Here is a 19,796-nt window from a genome sequence, read left to right on the forward strand (position 1 = left end):
CCAGTTGTCTGGAATTTCCCAGTGTTCCAAGTCTTATGGAAAATCAGCAACAATCATCCAAAGAGCTCGTATGCTAGTTCTTTTAAAATGCTTAGATCCAAGTCATTCACACCTGCTTGTTTAAAAATGTTGAACTTAAGGAGCTGCAGTTTAACATCCCTCCTGAGTTACTGTTGGAGTGGAAAGTATTTCATCATCATTATATGATACAAATACATCATGCAACTTTTCCCAAACACACAACAGAAATATTTATTGAACACTTCTGCCTTTTCTGTATTATTATTGACAAATCTACCATTTCCATTTTTATGGACCAATACCATTGATAGGATTCCTTTTGTTCCTAATGTACTTTTAAAACTTCTTATAGTCCTTAACTTCACTGGCCATCAATTTCTCCTTGTGTCCTTTTGCTTACCTTACCAATTTTCTACAATTTCTAGTTTCCAATGTATATTTATTACTATCAACTTGATAGTAATAAATTGACAGGTGTTTTCCAATTGATAGGTGTTTTCACATCCCCTGTAAGCTAATTGACTTTTTTAATTTATAGTCTTCTTTCTTGATTGTGTATTTTCGGCATCTAGTAAAATATTCTTAAACAGTTCCCCATTATTAACATTTTCTGATTGAATTATTTATTCCAACTCATAATTGTTTTTAGCTTGCTTGAAATTGGCCCTTTTAAAGCACCAAGTTGTTACTTTATTCTGTTTGCACATAATACCTATGATCAAGTTGTGATCACTTGCACCTTACTCGCTATTAATTTTGATCTGTCAAGATGAGGTCCAATAGGATATTTTTGAGTTAAGAAATTTTGATTTATAATTTTTGAAATCTGGGGATATTTTAGTAGTAGCAGCGTGAGACCTCTAGCATATGTCACTCAATTCACGTCCTCCATGATAACGCAGCTTTTCTCCCCACACATTAATCTCCCTTATCATGTCACTGCTCCCTCGGCTCAGTGAATGAAGTTCTGTTTGTACCTTTCCCCCCCATTGCTGCCATATGTGGAATGCCCTTCTTACACTAGTTTGCAGGGACACCACTCCTTCCTTGGTCAGAGCCCTCTTGAAGATCCACGTCAACAGCAACCCCCATATGAATGAACAAGATGTTTATTTGTTTTTAAAATTGCCTGGTGCTGTGTCCATGCTTTTGTTGAACATCCACATAATCTTAATCACTGTAACCCCTGTCAGTCCTCTCCATCCCAGCCGACTTCTGTGTCTCCCCTTCATCATGCCTTGTCTGAAGCTAGATTGTGAACTTTGGAGCAGAGCAACTGAACATGACAGTCAGGGGCTGAGCTAGAGACACATGAGAAGCCATGAGAGTAATTTGCGAGGGATGAGGGTCAGAACCGTATTTTGGCAAGGAGATTATATGCCATGTAATCATAAAAAAGAGATTTTTACTTAATGCAAAGGAACTGCTTTCCGTGATACTAACAGATCTTATGAAAGAATCTGAGGATTTTTATTGTCAAGCAGGGATATGTAAAGTGGCCTTTGTGTATGTTAGAGTATATATGATATACCACTCTTAATGAAGGTTGGTAAAGGCTATTAAAAATGCCCAGAGATCATATTCTGCTCTAAAGAATTGTGTGCCCACCTGTGAAACCATGGGAGTGACATGTATAATACACCATAATCTGTTCTTGTTTTGTTGCTCTGCAGTCCTAATTATATGACTTCCAACAGCTACAGGAGGATATAAAAATCCCATTGGGAATATGCATTCACTTGGATATTTGATCTCAAATACGAGACACTGTCTTGCTTTTGAATCTAAATATAAAACCTGCCAAATTCAGGAAGAGAATGAACTCCAACCTCAGTCCCCTTCATGCCAGTGCTGTTTTGTGCCAGGTTACAGTTTAGTCCTCTTTAAAGTGATTTGATGGTTCTGTTTAATGTCATAGTGAAAGGGCAAAAGCCTGAAGAGAATAGCAATAAATGGCTTTTTCTCTAGACCAGGCATCATACCTGCGGGCATAATTTCCTGAGTCAAGGAAAAAGTGTTAGACTTCCCTTATCATAAATTTGTTTCTGAGTTAAACATCAGCCAGTTTTGCTTCTGTTTCATGTGATAGCCTTCAGAATGCACCGGCGCTTCTGCTGCATTGATTAGACTAGCAACCAGATTTATTAACTGTCTGCAGTAAGGAAACCATGATTTACCAAGAGTGAAGTTAAAATTCATTTTTTATTAGTCAGATCCTTCCAAAATGGGACAGTCTGAGATCATGAAATCAGGTTTCCCCAGAACATTATCTAGTAGCACAAACCAGTGCTATCACATTAACTGTATCTGTGCCACCTTCCCCTTTTATAGCCATGTATTCAAAGCCATTTGGGGAGAGAGGGTGGAAATTATCTGGGCTCCTCACCCTCCTGTAGTGCGGGAAAAGAATGTATTTAGCAACATAAAAATTTAGCAAAGACCCATCTAATCTGGTGTCCTGTCTCTGGCAGCAACCCGTACTAGATACTTCAGAATAAGACCTATCCTCCACTGTAATGTTCCTCACTCAACCTGTAGAACTCCTTGCCAGAGGATGTTGTGAAGGCCAAGACTATAACAGGGTTAAAAAAAGAACTAGATAAGTTCATGGAAAATAGGTCCATCAATGGCTATTAGCCAGAATGAGCAGGGATGGTGTCCCTAGCCTCTGTTTGCCAGAAGCTGGGAATGGGTGATAGGGGATGGATCACTTGATGATTACATGTTCTGTTCATGCCTTCTGGGGCACCTGGCATTGTCCACTGTTGGAAGACAGGATACTGGCCTAGATGAACCTTTGGTCCGACCCAGCATAGCAGTTATGTTCTTATGATTTCTTCCTGACACTAGCGATAAGACTGTCGGTTTGAGAGCACAGGCCCTTTTTATGCTGCCAGAGCGGCTGCATGGAAGCCTGTTCATGCGTGTCACCGCACAGCAGCATCCTCAACCCAACAAGCTGCAGCAAGGAGTCTCTAAGGGCCTGGCTACCTACGAGAGTCTGGAAACAAAAGATGTTGCTGGACAGCAGCAGGATCGCCTCCTAATTCTCCATGACCCTCCTGGTAAATAACAACACATTGGCCTGTACAGCGTGCAAGACAATCATGCATGCCCACAAAGAGAATGCTAACTGTCTGAGGAATATAGACGATCCTAGCTAGAAATCTGATATTCAGAAGATTGCAAATAAGGTTCTGAAAGGGACATGTAGGCAACAGGATGGTGTGCTATCTACCTAGAGCTAAGAGGTGAAATGTGACTATAAGAATGGATAGACTTAAGTCAACAGTTACATCCATTGGTGATGGTGTATTTCAGTACTAAAGATTCTGCTTCCTGGATACCTCACAGCTTGTTGATGACATAAGGGGGATTTTGAAGGATGCTGAAGGAGAAGACTGTCCAAGTGACCCTCTCAAGATTTTTCCTGTCCTGCAGGCAAAGGCAGGCAGAAGGTGGAAGATTCTGGAGGTGAATCTTTGGCCACATAGAGGGTGAAATGTAGAGGATTTTGGCTTTGTAGAATGTTGGCCCAGCTTCTGTGGGGAGAAGGGTCTGTACAGTTTGTATGGCCTTCATTTCAGGAGAAGGGGAACCAATCTTCTGAGGGACTGGCTGGCTAAACTAGTCAGGACAGAAGGTGTTAAGGGGTGAAAAAGGGAGGATAGGATGAGCACTCATTTATAACTAAATATTAGGTATTTCAGAAACTAAAGGCTTTAAAAATGAATATGTTTAAAATGAATAGTACAAGATCTCTATAAGTCAAAAATAGTTAGGGGAGATGTATTTAAAATGATTTCTAAGCAACTATAATTTAACTGCTCCTACATTCTTTTATCTTTAGATTTAAAGTACTATAACTTGTAAAAAGAAGCCACTCATGATTTTTTTGTATGAAAGTCAACATTATGGTGGGCAGATGTTTCTCTGGGTTTATTTATTTTCTCTGGTATGGAACAGCATAGAAAACTTAATGGGATCACCTCAGAGAAGCTTTTTTGCAGTAAGACAAAACTAAGTATTCTAGCAGAATCCTGCTGTTTCAAATAACAGAATTCTTGCTTTTGTGTATTTATCTGAGTGTATCACAAAACTTTTGGTTTTGTCCCATCGTTCAAATTGAACCTTTGTTACAATGATAGGGTAGGCACATGCTACTATCTACTGTGAGCTAATGTTGTCATATATTAATATACTAAGCTACCTCTCAGGAAACACTTACTGTCACTTTGTAATAAAAAATGTTGAGCTTAAAACAACTTAGTGATTCCTTTCATGGCTTGCCGGCATTCTCTCCCTAGACCATGCTGTCCTGGAGAACAAATATTTAATAATGAGCTCTTCAATCTAGCAGAGAAAGGTCTAACACAATCCAATGGCTGGAAGTTGAAGCTGGACAAATTCAGACTGAAAATAAGGTGTACGTTTTTAACAATGAAGGAAATTAGCTATTGTAATTATTTATCAAGTGTCATTGTGGATTCTTTGTCGCTGACAATTTTTGAAATCAAGATTGGATGTTTCTCTAAAAGAGCTGCTCTAGGAATTCTTTTGGGGAAGTTGTGTGGCATGTGTTATACCGGAGATCAGACTAGAGGAGCACAGTGGTGTCTTCTGGCCTTGGGATCTATGAATCTGAGAGAGGCAATTCAAATCAAGTATTGAGATTTGCTGGGATACATTGCCAGGCTTTCAGACATGGAGAAAAGATGGTCCCTTGATTAGGGAATAGATTGGGATTTAGGACATCTGGGTTCAATTCCTGGCCCTGCCACAGAATTCCTGTGTGATCACTGTGCCTCAGTTCTCCAGTTGTTGTAAGGATAATAAATTCATTAATGTTTGTTAGGTGCTCTGTGGACATGGCCTAGAGATGACAGTATGTTGATGGGGCCATATGTTAGAAGTAGAGAAAGAGCTGGAGAAAGAAACTAAATTCTGCTTTTGAAGAAAACAGGACACTGCACTGCTCCTGGGAAGTAGTGTTATAAATGGGCCCAGAGAGTTAAAGGTGTTAACGTAACTTGCTTATTGAAAGTCATAGGTTTGGGATTTTGAGTACAGAGACTCGGCCTGCTTAGTACCATGGCAAACACATGCCATGCTTTTTAAACCTTTTATTAAAGATGCAGAGACGAAGGAAAAAAGTTAAAGTTTTGAAATCTAAAGTAATATACATTTTTAAATGACATTTTTATTTCCTTTCCTTGTAATTGTACATAATTTTTCAAAGGATACCACCACCATCACTCCATTTGGCAGTCTTTTAAGTGATCTTAAAGATGGTAATAAATGTCCTTTTTGGGGAAAAGGGAAGAAGTTAGTTGAGATGGGCTGAGGCTGCTGCTGCTGCTGTTAAAGTTTGATTCCATTTTCCCTGTCCCCAGACACACAAGAGGACAGGGAAAACTAGCAAAGACTGAAAATGCAGCTTCTGTCTCTGTTGCAGCCTCGCTGCTAGAGAAAAAATGGTCCAGCATGTGGTCTGATCCGCTACTCTGAGACCTCCCAGACTTGTACCAGTTTCGGACAGTTCAGGGCATTGCTTTTAGCTGCCTCTCTGGTCGCAAGGTTACAACAGCTTTCAGAGTGGTAGCCGTGTTAGTCTGTATCAGCAAAAAGTAAGAGGAGTACTTGTGACACGTTAGAGACTAACAAATTTATTTGGGCATAAGCTTTCTAAAGTTTATGCCCAAATAAATTTGTTAGTCTCTAAGGTTACAGTGCTGCAAAATGTAAAATCTTGGTCAGCTAAGCCAGACTCTTATTAGACAGAAGGCAAAAGGAGGATGATAGGAAAGAGAAGAAATAAAGTAGGAGGGGGAAAGGACACATGAGGGTTGTGTGTGTCTGGGGCGGGGGAAGGGGGTGATGAAGTCTTACATCCTAGGTGGTATTTGGGATTTAGTCAGAGCCCGTGGAGGTGGCAATGTCATCTGGTTCCTCTCTTCAGCCCAGCGTGGTCGGGTCATCTGTCAGAACCTTGACAGCAAAGGCCCAATGGTATTAATGGTGGATCGCAGGCAATAGGAGTGGTAGCCAAGATAGTGAAGCTTGCATCTTCCAGCTGTGAGCCAGCAGTTGGTGGTGGTTAGCCTTCGTGCAGGCAGTTTGTAATCCCATGTGTTCTTTCTTGTTTTGTTTTTTTTAACAACTCCCCAAAGGGGACTGATGGGCAGAATAGCCCCAACCTTTATTAATTGATTCACCAATTAGGCCTAATTTTTGACACACCAATTTTTGTTTATTAATTTTTGGTTCGACATTTCTTTTATTTACCAGGAATGATTTTAAGAGAGTTCTTGAATTATTAGTTGGTCTTTGTATGTGGACTAATTTAAGGAGTTTGGGGGGTTGTATGTTTTGTTTCCTCTTTTTCTACTTTTGCCCATTAACATTTGTTGTTAGAGGCTATTGTGGCATTTTACGAACATTGACTTACAGTTAAGCTCACAATTAGGGTCAATTTGTAGACTGAGGTATTACCGCAGTGCTGCTGCTGGGAGCGTAGCTCAGATCCTCTGCCTGCAAGTGCAGGGTGGTGCCTCACATCCTCCTGCTTAGCACTGTAATGTGCTGCCCAGGCGTGCAGAATTCAGATTCCTTGGGTAACATCCACTAAACAGCAATCCATCAACAAACCCCCATACAGAAACTAAACTTACCTCCCAGAAAAAAATCATCCATGAGAGCAGCCAACTTACCTAGATTTCTGTAGAACCTGATGACGGCTAAAGGAAAATATATTGCTTAATGTTTATCTTGACTAGGGCATGAAGTCCCAGAGTTTCAGTTTAAAGGCACAACATCAAAAGAGTTAATTAAACCATCATTTGCACGGAAGATTGGACAGCAGAGAATTGCACTTGTAAATGCTGAAGCTTCATCTAGGAAAACTTGAAATCTGTAGAGAAAAGAGAGACACAAGATTGTTGAATTATGTACTATTGTCTGCAAAATAAACGACAAGATACTATGTCTTGCATCAGACTATAAGACTGGATTCAAAGCAGCAGATTTATTGGGCTGCTACTGAGGAATGAGAGATACAGGCCTGTAGATAATTGAAAAATCAAATCATTGTATCCGCCCACCTGACAAACTTCTCTCCTTGTGAGTGACAGAGGCTCCTTTTAATGTCCCAGCTACAAGGATTGCAAACACATCACTTCTCTTTTCTGCCATTTTGTTTGTCATTTGTGATAATTGTCATCTATAATTCAGCAAACAATTGCAGTCATGTGCTGTTGTGTAGGGGACAGAGAAGGTTGCTGGGATTTTTAGTGTTCTTTATTAAATGAAAGCTCATTTAATTTACATTTTTCCTGCAACCCCTTAAAAGCCATTTGGTATAGATCTCAAAGTAAATGAGGCTGCTTGTATTGCAGGCAGAAACTAAATTTTGGCTTATTAATCACACAGAATGTTTCCCTTTTGTCTTTGCTAACCTCACAGGTGGCATTGCAGACATACCAGAGTCCAGTCTGAGCTCAATGCCGCTTCTTCACTGTTACAACACATCTATAACCTAAGTGCATAGGTGGTCTACACATTCACAGGTCTTGCAGTTTATCATTAGTTGCATTTTTGGATTGATAAAATGTACCCCCATTTTGGGCTTCTTGCTTCCTACAAAAGTATTCACAGATTCGGTGGGGGTAGAAAAAGCTAGTGTAATGCTCTCTCCTTCCCTCAACCCTCCGTTGGGAGGAATTTGGTAATCCCTGCTGGAGGATTCCCACTCTTGAAACCCACGGGTGAATCTGGTGCAAGTGACTGCAGTATCTGTGCTTGCCAGTGACTAAAGGGAGGTGGGTGGGAGGAACATTTTGTGTGTGTTTTTTCAGTGCAGAGTACAGTGGGGCTGGGGCTGCTAGGTTGGTATTGCAATACAAATTAATAATCATCATCCTTAGGGCTTGAGGTAGCACCCTGAGCTCTCATCCTGATGGAAGAATTAAAAGAAAACCGCACCTGAAGTACTCAGTGCAGAAATAACACATGTATAGAGAATGTGACCCTAGGGAAGTCTTTAGCTAAGGACAGTTTTACTATGTAAAGCATCTCAAGGTATAAGTTTATGTGAACCATAAATGACTACAGTGAGCAAATCTCCATTAATAATTTACTCAAGCTCTTAATCTTCCCACTGGAAAATACACTCTGGGACTTGGCAAGTGAGTTAAAAGTCACAAAGAAACCTCAATAAATGTGTTTATTTTTTTACCTTTTTGAAAGGTGGTTAAAGTCCTTGCATTTCCCTTTTTCCCTTTAATCCACAAATTAGTAATTGAGTCCTCAGCCATTTCAACTGTTCTGAAAAATCATGTAGGGAATTACACAGTTTATTCCTGATAAAATGAGTAATGTGTCAGATATCAGCTTGTCATTAACTATTTGTGATTCTGGTGTGCAATCTCTCAAAAGAAGCTTGACTCTGTTTAAGTTTTAGAGCGCAGCACTAAGGGACTGGAGGGGCATGGAGGTTGGTTTTGATGGTGGGAAATAGAACTGCTGTTTTTCTCCAGTTTTTTAATTGTTTGAGCTTCAAGGCCAGGAAGTGCCTAGTGGGCAAATGAGCAGAAGGTGATCTTAGAACTTACCCGATGACTGCAACATAAATCAAAGCAGCTTTGGGAGGTGGAGCCTGCACCACACACTGGTTGTTCTACTGAGTTATGTTGCTCAGGCTAGAGAGGAGAATAGGAGTCGCTATCTGCTGGGGAAAGATCTTCCTGTTTTCCCATGATCTCTGCCACTTATCCTTTCCCTCCCCGACCTTCAGCTTTAAATCCAGGGAATGCCCACTCACCTGCTTATATTTCTCTGACTGGTGAATTTTAGCCAATTGACATGAGAGATTTGAATCAAGTGTGTAACCATCAGATATTCAGCAGTACACACCACGGGCCAGGCCCACCACTAGTGATAGCCATTAATTTCATTGCTGGCCTGTTGGAAATAATTTTCCTAATCAGTTTATTAAAATTTACCATGACTCAGTTTCCACAGAAGCATTCCTTTAATAGTTCAAGGCCACTTGATGTTGGTTACATCCAAAATACGAATATAAGCATGTACACCTGTATTCTGTACTCTCGCAACAATACTGTTATAAGTATTTGCTGAATATTCACAACTGGATGAGGCCCGGGAGACACCTTTCCATCATGACATGACTCCAGAGAGGTAAGGAAGAGCTCTGGCAAAGCATCCCTAATAAACCTTGCTTTTCTATATACTATAACAAACAGGTGAAGTCATTGCTGGTTGTTGGACCTTTGCTAAAGTCAGCAGAAGCAGTTTAGGGCTGCGCTCTTACCTCTTCAGTTTTTTTCTTATCACACTTTCCCATATTTTTCCCAGCTACCAGACTAAGCCTTTCTAACCAGTTATTTATTGTACTTGGTGCCCAATTAAACATGTTTTCTTTATTTCCCAAACCTTAAATAAGATTACACTGGCATTCTAAAGGATCACTCCAGGTTTAACACACTAAATTCTTCTTTCTCATGGGTTCATTCTTTCTGATCACATTCAGTGGGCCTATCACTCATGCTAGAGGTCTAAATACAAAGATGGGTGAACTTGAGTGCCCGATATTAGGTAAGGATATTGATTAAATGGGCATCACAGAAACTTGGTGGCACAACGATAATCAATGGGACAGGATACAAAATATATAGAAATGATATATAGAAATGGGGGGAGGGATAGCTCAGTGGTTTGAGCATTGGCCTGCTAAACCCAGGGTTGTGAGTTCAATCCTTGAGGGGGCCATTTAGGGATCTGGGGCAAAAATTGGGGACTGGTCCTGCTTTGAGCAGGGGGTTGGACTAGATGACCTCCTGAGGTCCCTTCCAACCCTGATATTCTATGATTCTATGACAGAGTAGGTTGCTCTAGTGGAGGGGGGTGGTGGCTCTATTTGTGAAAGAAAAGTGTCAAATACAGTAAAAATCGTACCATACATGTACCACAGAATCTCTAAGGATAGAAATTCCATGCTTGAATATAGAATCATAGAATATCAGGGTTGGAAGGGACCTCAGGAGGTCATCTAGTCCAACCCCCTGCTCAAAGCAGGACCGATCCCCGACTAAATCATCCCAGCCAAGGCTTTGTCAAGCCTGACCTTAAAAACTTCTAGGGAAGGAGATTCCACCACCTCCCTAGGTAACGCATTCCAGTGTTTCACCACCCTCCTAGTGAAAAAGGTTTTTCTAATATCCAACCTAAATCTTCCCCACTGCAACTTGAGACCATTACTCCTTGTCCTGTCCTCTTCTACCACTGAGAACAGTCTAGAGCCATCCTCTTTGGAACCCCCTTTCAGGTAGTTGAAAGCAGCTATCAAATCCCCTCTCATTCTTCTCTTCTGAAGACTAAACATCCCCAGTTCCCTCAGCCTCTCCTCATAAATCATGTGTTCCAGTCCCCTAATCATTTTTGTTGCCCTCCGCTGGACTCTTTCCAATTTTTCCGCATCCTTCTTGTAGTGTGGGGCCCAAAACTGGACACAGGACTCCAGATGAGGCCTCACCAATGTCGAATAGAGGGGAACGATCACGTCCCTCGATCTGCTGGCAATGCCCCTACTTATACATCCCAAAATGCCATCGGCCTTCTTGGCAACAAGGGCACACTGTTGTCTCTCATCCAACTTCTCATCCACTGTCACCCCTAGGTCCTTTTCTGCAGAACTGCTGCCGAGCCATTCGGTCCCTAGTCTGTAGCTGTGCATTGGATTCTTCTGTCCTAAGTGCAGGACTCTGCACTTGTCCTTGTTGAACCTCATCAGATTTCTTTTGGCCCAATCCTCTCATTTGTCTAGGTCCCTCTGTATCCTATCCCTACCCTCCAGCATATCTACCACTCCTCCCAGTTTAGTGTCATCTGCAAACTTGCTGAGGGTTCAATCCACACCATCCTCCAGATCATTTATGAAGATATTGAACAAAACTGGCCCCAGGACTGACCCCTGGGGCACTCCACTTGATACCGGCTGCCAACTAGACATGGAGCCATTGATCACTACCCTTTGAGCCCAACAATCTAGCCAGCTTTCTATCCACCTTATAGTCCGTTCATCCAGCCCATACTTCTTTAACTTGCTGGCAAGAATACTGTGGGAGACCGTGTCAAAAGCTTTGCTAAAGTCAAGGAACAACACGTCCACTGCTTTCCCTTCATCCACAGAGCCAGTTATCTCGTCATTGAAGGCAATTAGGTTAGTCAGGCATGACTTGCCCTTGGCGAATCCATGCTGACTGTTCCTGATCACTTTCCTCTCCTCTAAGTGCTTCAGAATTGATTCCTTGAGGACCTGCTCCATGATTTTTCCAGGGACTGAGGTGAGGCTGACTGGCCTGTAGTTCCCAGGATCCTCCTTCTTCCCTTTTTTAAAGATTGGCACTACATTAGCCTTTTTCCAGTCATCTGGGACCTCCCGTGATCGCCATGAGTTTTCAAAGATAATGGCCAATGGCTCTGCAATCACAGCCGCCAACTTCTTTAGCACTCTCGGATGCAACGCATCCGGCCCCCTTGACTTGTGCTCGTCCAGCTTTTCTAAATAGTCCCGAACCACTTCTTTCTCCACAGAGGGCTGGTCACCTCCTCCCCATGCTGTGCTGCCCAGTGCAGTAGTCTGGGAGCTGACCTTGTTCATGAAGACAGAGGCAAAAAAAGCATTGAGTACATTAGCTTTTTCCACATCCTCTGTCACTAGGTCGCCTCCCTCATTCAGTAAGGGGCCCACACTTTCTTTGACTTTCTTCTTGTTGTTAACATACCTGAAGAAACCTTCTTGTTACTCTTAACATCTCTTGCTAGCTGCAACTCCAGGTGTGATTTGGCCTTCCTGATTTCACTCCTGCATGCCCAAGCAATATTTTTATACTCTTCCCTGGGCATTTGTCCAATCTTCCACTTCTTGTAAGCGTCTGTTTTGTGTTTAAGATCAGCAAGGATTTCACTGTGAAGCCAAGCTGTTCGCCTGTCATATTTACTGTTCTTTCTCCACATCGGGATGGTTTGTCCCTGTAACCTCAATAGGGATTCTTTGAAATACAGCCAGCTCTCCTGGACTCCTTTCCCCCTCACGTTATTCCCCCAGGGGATCCTGCCCATCAGCTCCCTGATGGGCAAGAGTAAGAGTATAGCGGTAGGAATATGCTACTGACCACCTGACCAGATTGGTGGTGGTGATTGTGAAATGCTCAGGGAGATGAGAGAGGCTACAAAAACAGAAAACCCAGTAACAGTGGGGCATTTCAGGTATACTCATATGGACTGGGAACATGTCACCTCAGGACAGGATCCAGAGATAACATTTCTAGACACCATTAATGACTGCTCCTAGAAGCAGTTAGTCCTGGAACTCAGAAAGAGAGGGGCAGTTCTTGATTTAGTCCTAAAAGGAGCACAGAATCTGGTCCAAGAGGTTAATACAGCAGAGCATCCCAGTAAGAGTGACCATAATGTAATTAAATTTAACATCCTTATGTGTGTGGGGAGGGGGAGGGAAATACCAAAGAAACTCACCACAAAAGCATTTAATTTCAAACAGGGGAACTACACAAAAATGAGGAAGCTAGCTAAATGAAAATAAAAAGAAACAGTCAAAACAAGAGTGAAATCCCTGCAAGCTGCATAGAAACTATTTAAAAACACCATAATAGAGGGTCAATCTAAATGTATACCCCAAATTAAAAAAAAAAACAGTAAGAGGATCAAAAAATGACGACATGGCTAAATAACAGAGTAAATGAGGCAGTTAGAGGCAAAAAGGCATCCTTTCAAAATTGGAAGTCAAATTCTAGTGAGGAAAGGAGTATTAAACTCTGGCAAGTCAAGTATAAAAGTATAATTAGGCAGTACAAAAAAGAATTAGAAGAGCAACTAGCAAAAGACACACAAACTAAAAACAAAATGTTTTTATGTACATCAGAAGCAAGAAGCCTGCCAAACAATCAGCAGGCCACCGGATAACCAAGGTGCTAAAGGAACACAAAGTTCAAAGAAACTAAATAATTCTATGCATCAATCTTCACTGCAGAGAATGTGAGGGAGATTCCCACACCTAAGCCCCTCTTTTTAGCTGACAAAGCTGAAGAGCCATCCCAGACTGAGGTGTCAATAAAGGAGGATTTGGAACAAATTTGGAAATTAAGCAGTAATTAGTGACCAGGTCCAGATGGTATTCAGCCAAAGGGTCTGAAGAAACTCAAATATGAAATGGTAGAACTACTAACTATAGTATGTAACCTATCACTTAAATCAGCCTCTGTACCAGATGTCTGGAGGCTAATGTAATGCCAATTTTTAAAAAAGGCTCTAGAGGTAATCATGGAAATTACAGGCCAGTAAGCCTAACTTCATTACCAGGCAAAGTGGTTGAAACTATAGGAAAGAACAGAATTATCAGACACATAGATGAACACGATATGTTGAGGAACAGTCAACATGGCTTTTGTAAAAATAAATAAATAGAAATCATGCCTTATCAATCTATTAGAATTCTTTGAGGGTTTCAGCAAGGATGTGGGCAAGGGTTATCCAATGGATATAGTGTACTTGGACTTTTAGATAGCCTTTGACAAGGTCCCCCACCAAAGGCACTTAAGCAAAGCAATCAGTCATGGGACAAGAGGGAAGGTCTTCTCATAGATCAGTAACTGGTTAAGTTGTAAGTAACTGATTAAGTAAGATAGTTAAGTCCAAAGCCAGCTGTGAAGAGTTACAAAGGAATCTCAGAAAACTGGGTGACTGGAGAATAAAATGGCAGATGAAATTCAATGTTGATAAAAGCAAAGTAATGCACGCAGGAAAGCATAATCCCAGCTATATGTACAAAATGAGGGTTTCTAAATTAGCTGTTACCACTGAAGAAAAAAGATCTTAGAGTCATCTTGCATACGTCTCTGAAAACATTTGCTTAATGTGCAGTGGCAGTCAAAAAGCTAACTATGTTAGGAACCATTAGGAAAGGGATAGATAATAAGACTGAAAATATCATAATGCCACTATATAAACGCCTGGTACGCCCACACTTTGAATACTGTGTGCAGTTCTGGTTCCCTCATCTCAAAAAACTGATATTAGAATTGGAAAAAATACAGAGGACAACAAAAATGATTCGGAGTATGGATCAGCTTCCATATGAGTAGAGATTTAGGGTATGTCTACACTACGAAATTAGGTCGAATTTATAGAAGTTGGTTTTGTAGAAGCGTTTTTATACAGTTGATTGTGTGTCCCCCCCACACAAAGGCTCTAAGTGCATGTAGTCGGCGGAGTGTGTCCACAGTACCGAGGCAACCGTCGACTTCCGGAGCATTGCACTGTGGGTGGCTATCCCACAGTTCCCGCAGTCTCCGCCGCCCATTTGAATTCTGGGTAGAAATCCCAGTGCCTGATGGAGCTAAAACATTGTCGCGGGTGGTTCTGGGTACATATCGTCAGGCCCCCGTTCCCTCCCTCCCTCCATGAAAGCAAGGGCAGACAATCTTTTTGCGCCTTTTTTCTTGAGTTACCTGTGCAGCCACCATACCACGGCAAGCATGAAGCCCGCTCAGCTCACCGTCGCCATATGTCTCCTGGATGCTGGCAAACATGGTATTGCATTGCTACACAGCAGCAGTTTATTGCCTTTTGGCAGCAGACAGTGCAGTATGATTGGTAGCCGTCATCGACGTAGTCCTGGGTGCTCTTTTAACCGGGCGCCTGGGCAAACATGGGAGTGACTCAGCCAGGTCATTTCCCTTGTTTCGTCTCGTGGCAATTGAGTCCTACAGGCAGTGCACTGTCTTTTAACCTCCAGCTAGCAGAAGATGATGTCTAGTCGTCATACTGCGCTGTCTTCTGCCGAGCACCCAGAAGATGATGATGGCTAGTGGTCGTACTGCACAGTCTGCTGCCAGCAAGATGTATAAAGATAGATGAAGTGGCTCAAAACAAGAAATAGACCAGATTTGTTTTGTATTCATTTTCTCCTCCCTCCCTCTGTGAAATCAACGGCCTGCTAAACCCAGTTTTGAGTTCTGTCCTTGAAGGGGCCATTCAGTTTCTCGCAAAGCCACTCCCTTTGTTGATTTTAATTCCCTGTAAGCCAACCCTGTAAGCCATGTCATCAATCGCCCCTCCCTTCTTCAGGGCAACAGCAGACAATTGTTCCGAGCCTTTTTTCTGTGCAGACGCTATACCACAGCAAGCATGGAGCCCACTCAGCTCACTTTGGCAATTAGGAGCACATTAAACACCATGTGCATTATCCAGCAGTATATGCAGCACCAGAACCTGGCAAAGCGATACTGGGCGAGTAGGCGACGTCAGCACGGTGACGTGAGTGATGAGGACATGGACACAGACTTCTCTGAAAGCATAGGCCCTGCCAATGCAGGCATCATGGTGCTAATGGGGCAGGTTCATGCGGTGGAACGCAGATTCTGGGCTCGGGAAACAAGCACAGACTGGTGGGACCGCATAGTGTTGCAGGTCTGGGACGATTCCCAGTGGTTGCGAAACTTTCGCATGCGTAAGGGCACTTTCATGGAACTTTGTGACTTGCTTTCCCCTGCCCTGAGGCGCAAGAATACCAAGATGAGAGCAGCCCTCACAGTTGAGAAGCGAGTGGCAATAGCCCTGTGGAAGCTTGCAATGCCAGACAGCTACCAGTCAGTTGGGAATCAATTTGGAGTGGGCAAATCTACTGTGGGGGCTGCTGTGATGCAAGTAGCCCACACAATCAAAGTTCTGCTGATATCAAGGGTAGTGACCCTGGGAAATATGCAGGTCATAGTGGATGGCTTTGCTGCAATGGGATTCCCTAACTGTGGTGGGGCCATAGACGGAACCCATATCCCTATCTTGGCACCGGAGCACCAAGCCGGTGAGTACATAAACCGCAAGGGGTACTTTTCGATAGTGCTGCAAGCTCTGGTGGATCACAAGGGATGTTTCACCAACATCAACGTGGGATGGCTGGGAAAGGTACATGACGCTCACATCTTCAGGAACTCTGGTCTGTTTCAAAAGCTGCAAGAAGGGACTTTATTCCCAGACCAAAAAATAACCGTTGGGGATGTTGAAATGCCTATAGTTATCCTTGGGGACCCTGCCTACCCCTTAATGCCATGGCTCATGAAGCCATACACAGGCACCCTGGACAGTAGTCAGGAGCTGTTCAACTACAGGCTGAGCAAGTGCAGAATGGTAGTAGAATGTGCATTTGGACGTTTAAAGGCGCGCTGGCGCAGTTTACTGACTCGCTTAGACCTCAGCGAAACCAATATTCCCACTGTTATTACTGCTTGCTGTGCACTCCACAATATCCGTGAGAGTAAGGGGGAAATGTTTATGGCGGGGTGGGAGGTTGAGGCAAATTGCCTGGCTGCTGGTTTCGCACAGCCAGATACCAGGGCGGTTAGAAGAGCACAGGAGGGCGCGGTGCGCATCAGATAAGCTTTGACTGGACAGGCTACGGTGTGAAAGTTGTTTGTTTCTCCTTGATGAAACCCCCTGCCCCTTGGTTCACTCTACTTCCCTGTAAGCTAACCACCCTCCCCTCCTCCCTTCGATCACCGCTTGCAGAGGCAATAAAGTCATTGTTGCTTCACATTCATGCATTCTTTATTCATTCATCACACAAATAGGGGGATAACTACCAAGGTAGCCCAGGAGGGGTGGTGGAGGAGAGAAGCACCAGGAGGGGTGGTGGAGGAGGGAAGGACAAGGCCACACAGCACTTTAAAAGTTTAAAAGATATTGAATGCCAGCCTTCTGTTGCTTGGGCAATCCTCTGGGGTGGAGTGGCTGGGTGGCCGGAGACCCCCGCACCGCATTCTTGGGCGTCTGGGTGTGGAGGCTATGGAACTTGGGGAGGAGGGTGGTTGGTTACACAGGGGCTGTAGCGGCGGTCTGTGCTCCTGCTGCCTTTTCTGCAGCTCAGCGATACACTGGAGCATATTGGTTTGATCCTCCAGCAGCCTCAGCATTGAATCCTGCTTCCTCTCATCACGCTGCCGCCACCTTTCAGCTTCAGCTCTGTCTTCAGCCCACCACTTACTCTCTTCAGCCGGCCACCTCTCCTCCCGGTCATATTGTGCTTTCCTGCACTCTGACATTGTCTGCCTCCACGCATTCGTCTGTGCTCTGTCAGTGTGGGAGGACAGCATGAGCTCAGAGAACATTTCATCACGAGTGCGTTTTTTTCGCCTTCTAATCTTCACTAGCCTCTGGGAAGGAGAAGATCCTGTGATCCTTGAAACACATGCAGCTGGTGGAGAAAAAAAAAAGAGACCGTGGTATTTAAAAAGACACATTTTCTAGAACAATGGGCACACTCTTTCACGGTAAACCTTGATGTTAACATTACATACACAGCACATGTGCTTTCGTTCCAAGGTCGCATTTTGCCTCCCCCCACCACGTGGCTAGCCCCTCACACACACACCCTCCCCCGGCTAACAGCGGGGAACATTTCTGTTCAGCCACTGGCAAACAGCCCAGCAGGAATGGGCACCTCTGAATGTCCCCTTAAGAAAAGCACCCTATTTCAACCAGGTGACCATGAATGATATCACTCTCCTAAGGATAACACAGAGAGATAAAGAACGGATGTTGTTTGAATGCCAGCAAATATATACTGCAATGCTTTGTTCTACAATGATTCCCGAGTACGTGCTACTGGCCTGGTGTGGTAAAGTGTCCTACCATGGTGGACGGAATAAGGCTGCCCTCCCCAGAAACCTTTTGCAAAGGCTTTGGGAGTACATCCAGGAGAGCTGCAAATGCCAGGGCAAATTAATCAGTAAACATGCTTGCTTTTAAACCATATATAGTATTTTAAAAGGTACACTCACCGGAGGTCCCTTCTCCACCTGGCGGGTCCGGGAGGCAGCCTTGGGTGGGTTCGGGGGGTACTGGCTCCAGGTCCAGGGTGAGAAACAGTTCCTGGCTGTCGGGAAAACCAGTTTCTCCGATTGCTTGCTGTGAGGTATCTACAACTTCATCATCATCATCTTCCTCGTCCCCAAAACCTGCTTCTGTGGTGCCTCCATCTCCATTGAAGGAGTCAAACAACACGGCTGGGGTAGTGGTGGCTGAACCTCCTAAAAGGGCATGCAGCTCATCATAGAAGTGGCATGTTTGGGGCTCTGACCTGGAGCGGCCGTTTGCCTCTCTGGTTTTCTGGTAGGCTTGCCTCAGCTCCTTAAGTTTCATGCGGCATTGCTTCAGGTCCCTGTTATGGCCTCTGTCCTTCATGCCCTGTGAGATTTTGACAAATTGTTTGGCATTTTGAAAACTGGAACGGAGTTCTGATAGCACGGATTCCTCTCCCCATACAGCGATCAGATCCCGTACCTCCCGTTCAGTCCATGCTGGAGCTCTTTTGCGATTCTGGGACTCCATCATGCTCACCTCTGCTGATGAGCTCTGCATGGTCACCTCTGCTGATGAGCTCTGGCCAGCGTGGCAAGCTGCAGGTGACCATGCAAACAGGAAATTGAAATTCAAAAGTTTGCGGGCCTTTTCCTGTCTACCTGGCCAGTGCATCTGAGTTAAGAGTGCTGTCCAGAGCGGTCACAATAGAGCACTCTGGGATAGCTCCTGGAGGCCAATACCATCTAATTGCGTCCACAGTACCCCACATTTGACCCGGCAAGGCCGATTTCAGCATTAATCCACTTGTCGGGGTGGAGTAAGGAAATCGATTTTAAGAGCCCTTTAAGTCGGGAAAAAAAGGGCTTCATCATGTGGACGGGTGTAGGTTTACATCGATTTAATGCTGCTAAATTTGACCTAAACTCCTAGTGTAGACCAGGGCTAAGAAGACTGGGACTGTTCAGCTTCAAAAAGAGACAACTAAGCGGGAATATGATAGAGGGCTATAAAATCATGAATGGTGTGGAGAAAGTGAATGGGGAAGTGTTATTTACCCCTTCACAACACAAGAACCAGATGCCACCCAATGAAATTAATAGGCAGCAGGTTTAAAACAAACACAGGGAATACTTCTTCACATGATGCACAATCAACCTGTGGAACTTGTTGCCAGGGGATGTTGTGAAGGCCAGAAGTATAACTGGGTTCAAGAAAGAATTAGATAATTTCATGGAGGATAAGTTCATCAATGGCTATTATCCAAGATGCTCAGGGACACAACCCTTTAAATGTCTGACTGCCAGATGCTGGGACTAGATGACAGGATCACTCAATAATTGCCCTGTTCTGTTCGTTCCCTCTTGTGCATCTGGTATTTGGCTACTGTCGGAATACAGAATTCTGGGCTAGATGAACCTTTGGCCTGACCCAGTATGCCCATTTTTATGGTCTTATGCTAATATCCAAACTCAATTTTAAAACCATAATTCACTCAAATGTAATGAGTGTAACGTATATTCCTGCATAGACCAAGTGTGCTAGCATTAGACTGAAGATTTTGACTCTTAAAGATAGCAATATTAAAGGCTCCTTGGAATAATGATGTGTAGGAAAGTTCTGGAAGTACCTTTTAGACAGGTATGCCTTCTACATGTTGGGATATATCATTTGGAAAGCTATCCAGACTTCTCTTGCTAATTATGGACCTGATTCTGCCACCCTTATCCCAAAGTATCTTGCTCTGTAAACATCTGGAGTAAGGTGAGAGAAAGAGGCCATATTTATTTGACTCATTTATTTACATTTATGAAGGGTTTTCTCAAGAAATACAATTTTAGGGGGACTTTCTCAAATATCTCACATCTGTGGATTTTGTGTCAGAT

General features: G+C 43.4%; 2 protein-coding genes across 18 annotated transcripts in view; one reads left to right on the forward strand and one right to left on the reverse strand.

The window, feature by feature from the left end:
• The window catches only part of CAMTA1 (calmodulin binding transcription activator 1), a 939,042-nt gene that overhangs the window by 572,545 nt on the left and 346,701 nt on the right, over positions 1-19,796 (forward strand). The window lies entirely within an intron of this gene.
• LOC125624503 (uncharacterized) lies at positions 16,642-18,584 on the reverse strand. Its single transcript, XM_048825282.2, has 2 exons — positions 17,892-18,584; positions 16,642-17,305 (listed from the first exon to the last, which is right to left on the reverse strand). The coding sequence occupies exons 1-2, from the start codon at positions 18,469-18,471 to the stop codon at positions 16,785-16,787; spliced, it is 1,101 nt and encodes a 366-aa protein (XP_048681239.2). The 5' UTR covers positions 18,472-18,584; the 3' UTR covers positions 16,642-16,784.

The sequence above is a fragment of the Caretta caretta genome, chromosome 18, assembly GCF_965140235.1.
Source record: "Caretta caretta isolate rCarCar2 chromosome 18, rCarCar1.hap1, whole genome shotgun sequence".
NCBI classification, from domain to species: Eukaryota; Metazoa; Chordata; order Testudines; family Cheloniidae; genus Caretta; species Caretta caretta.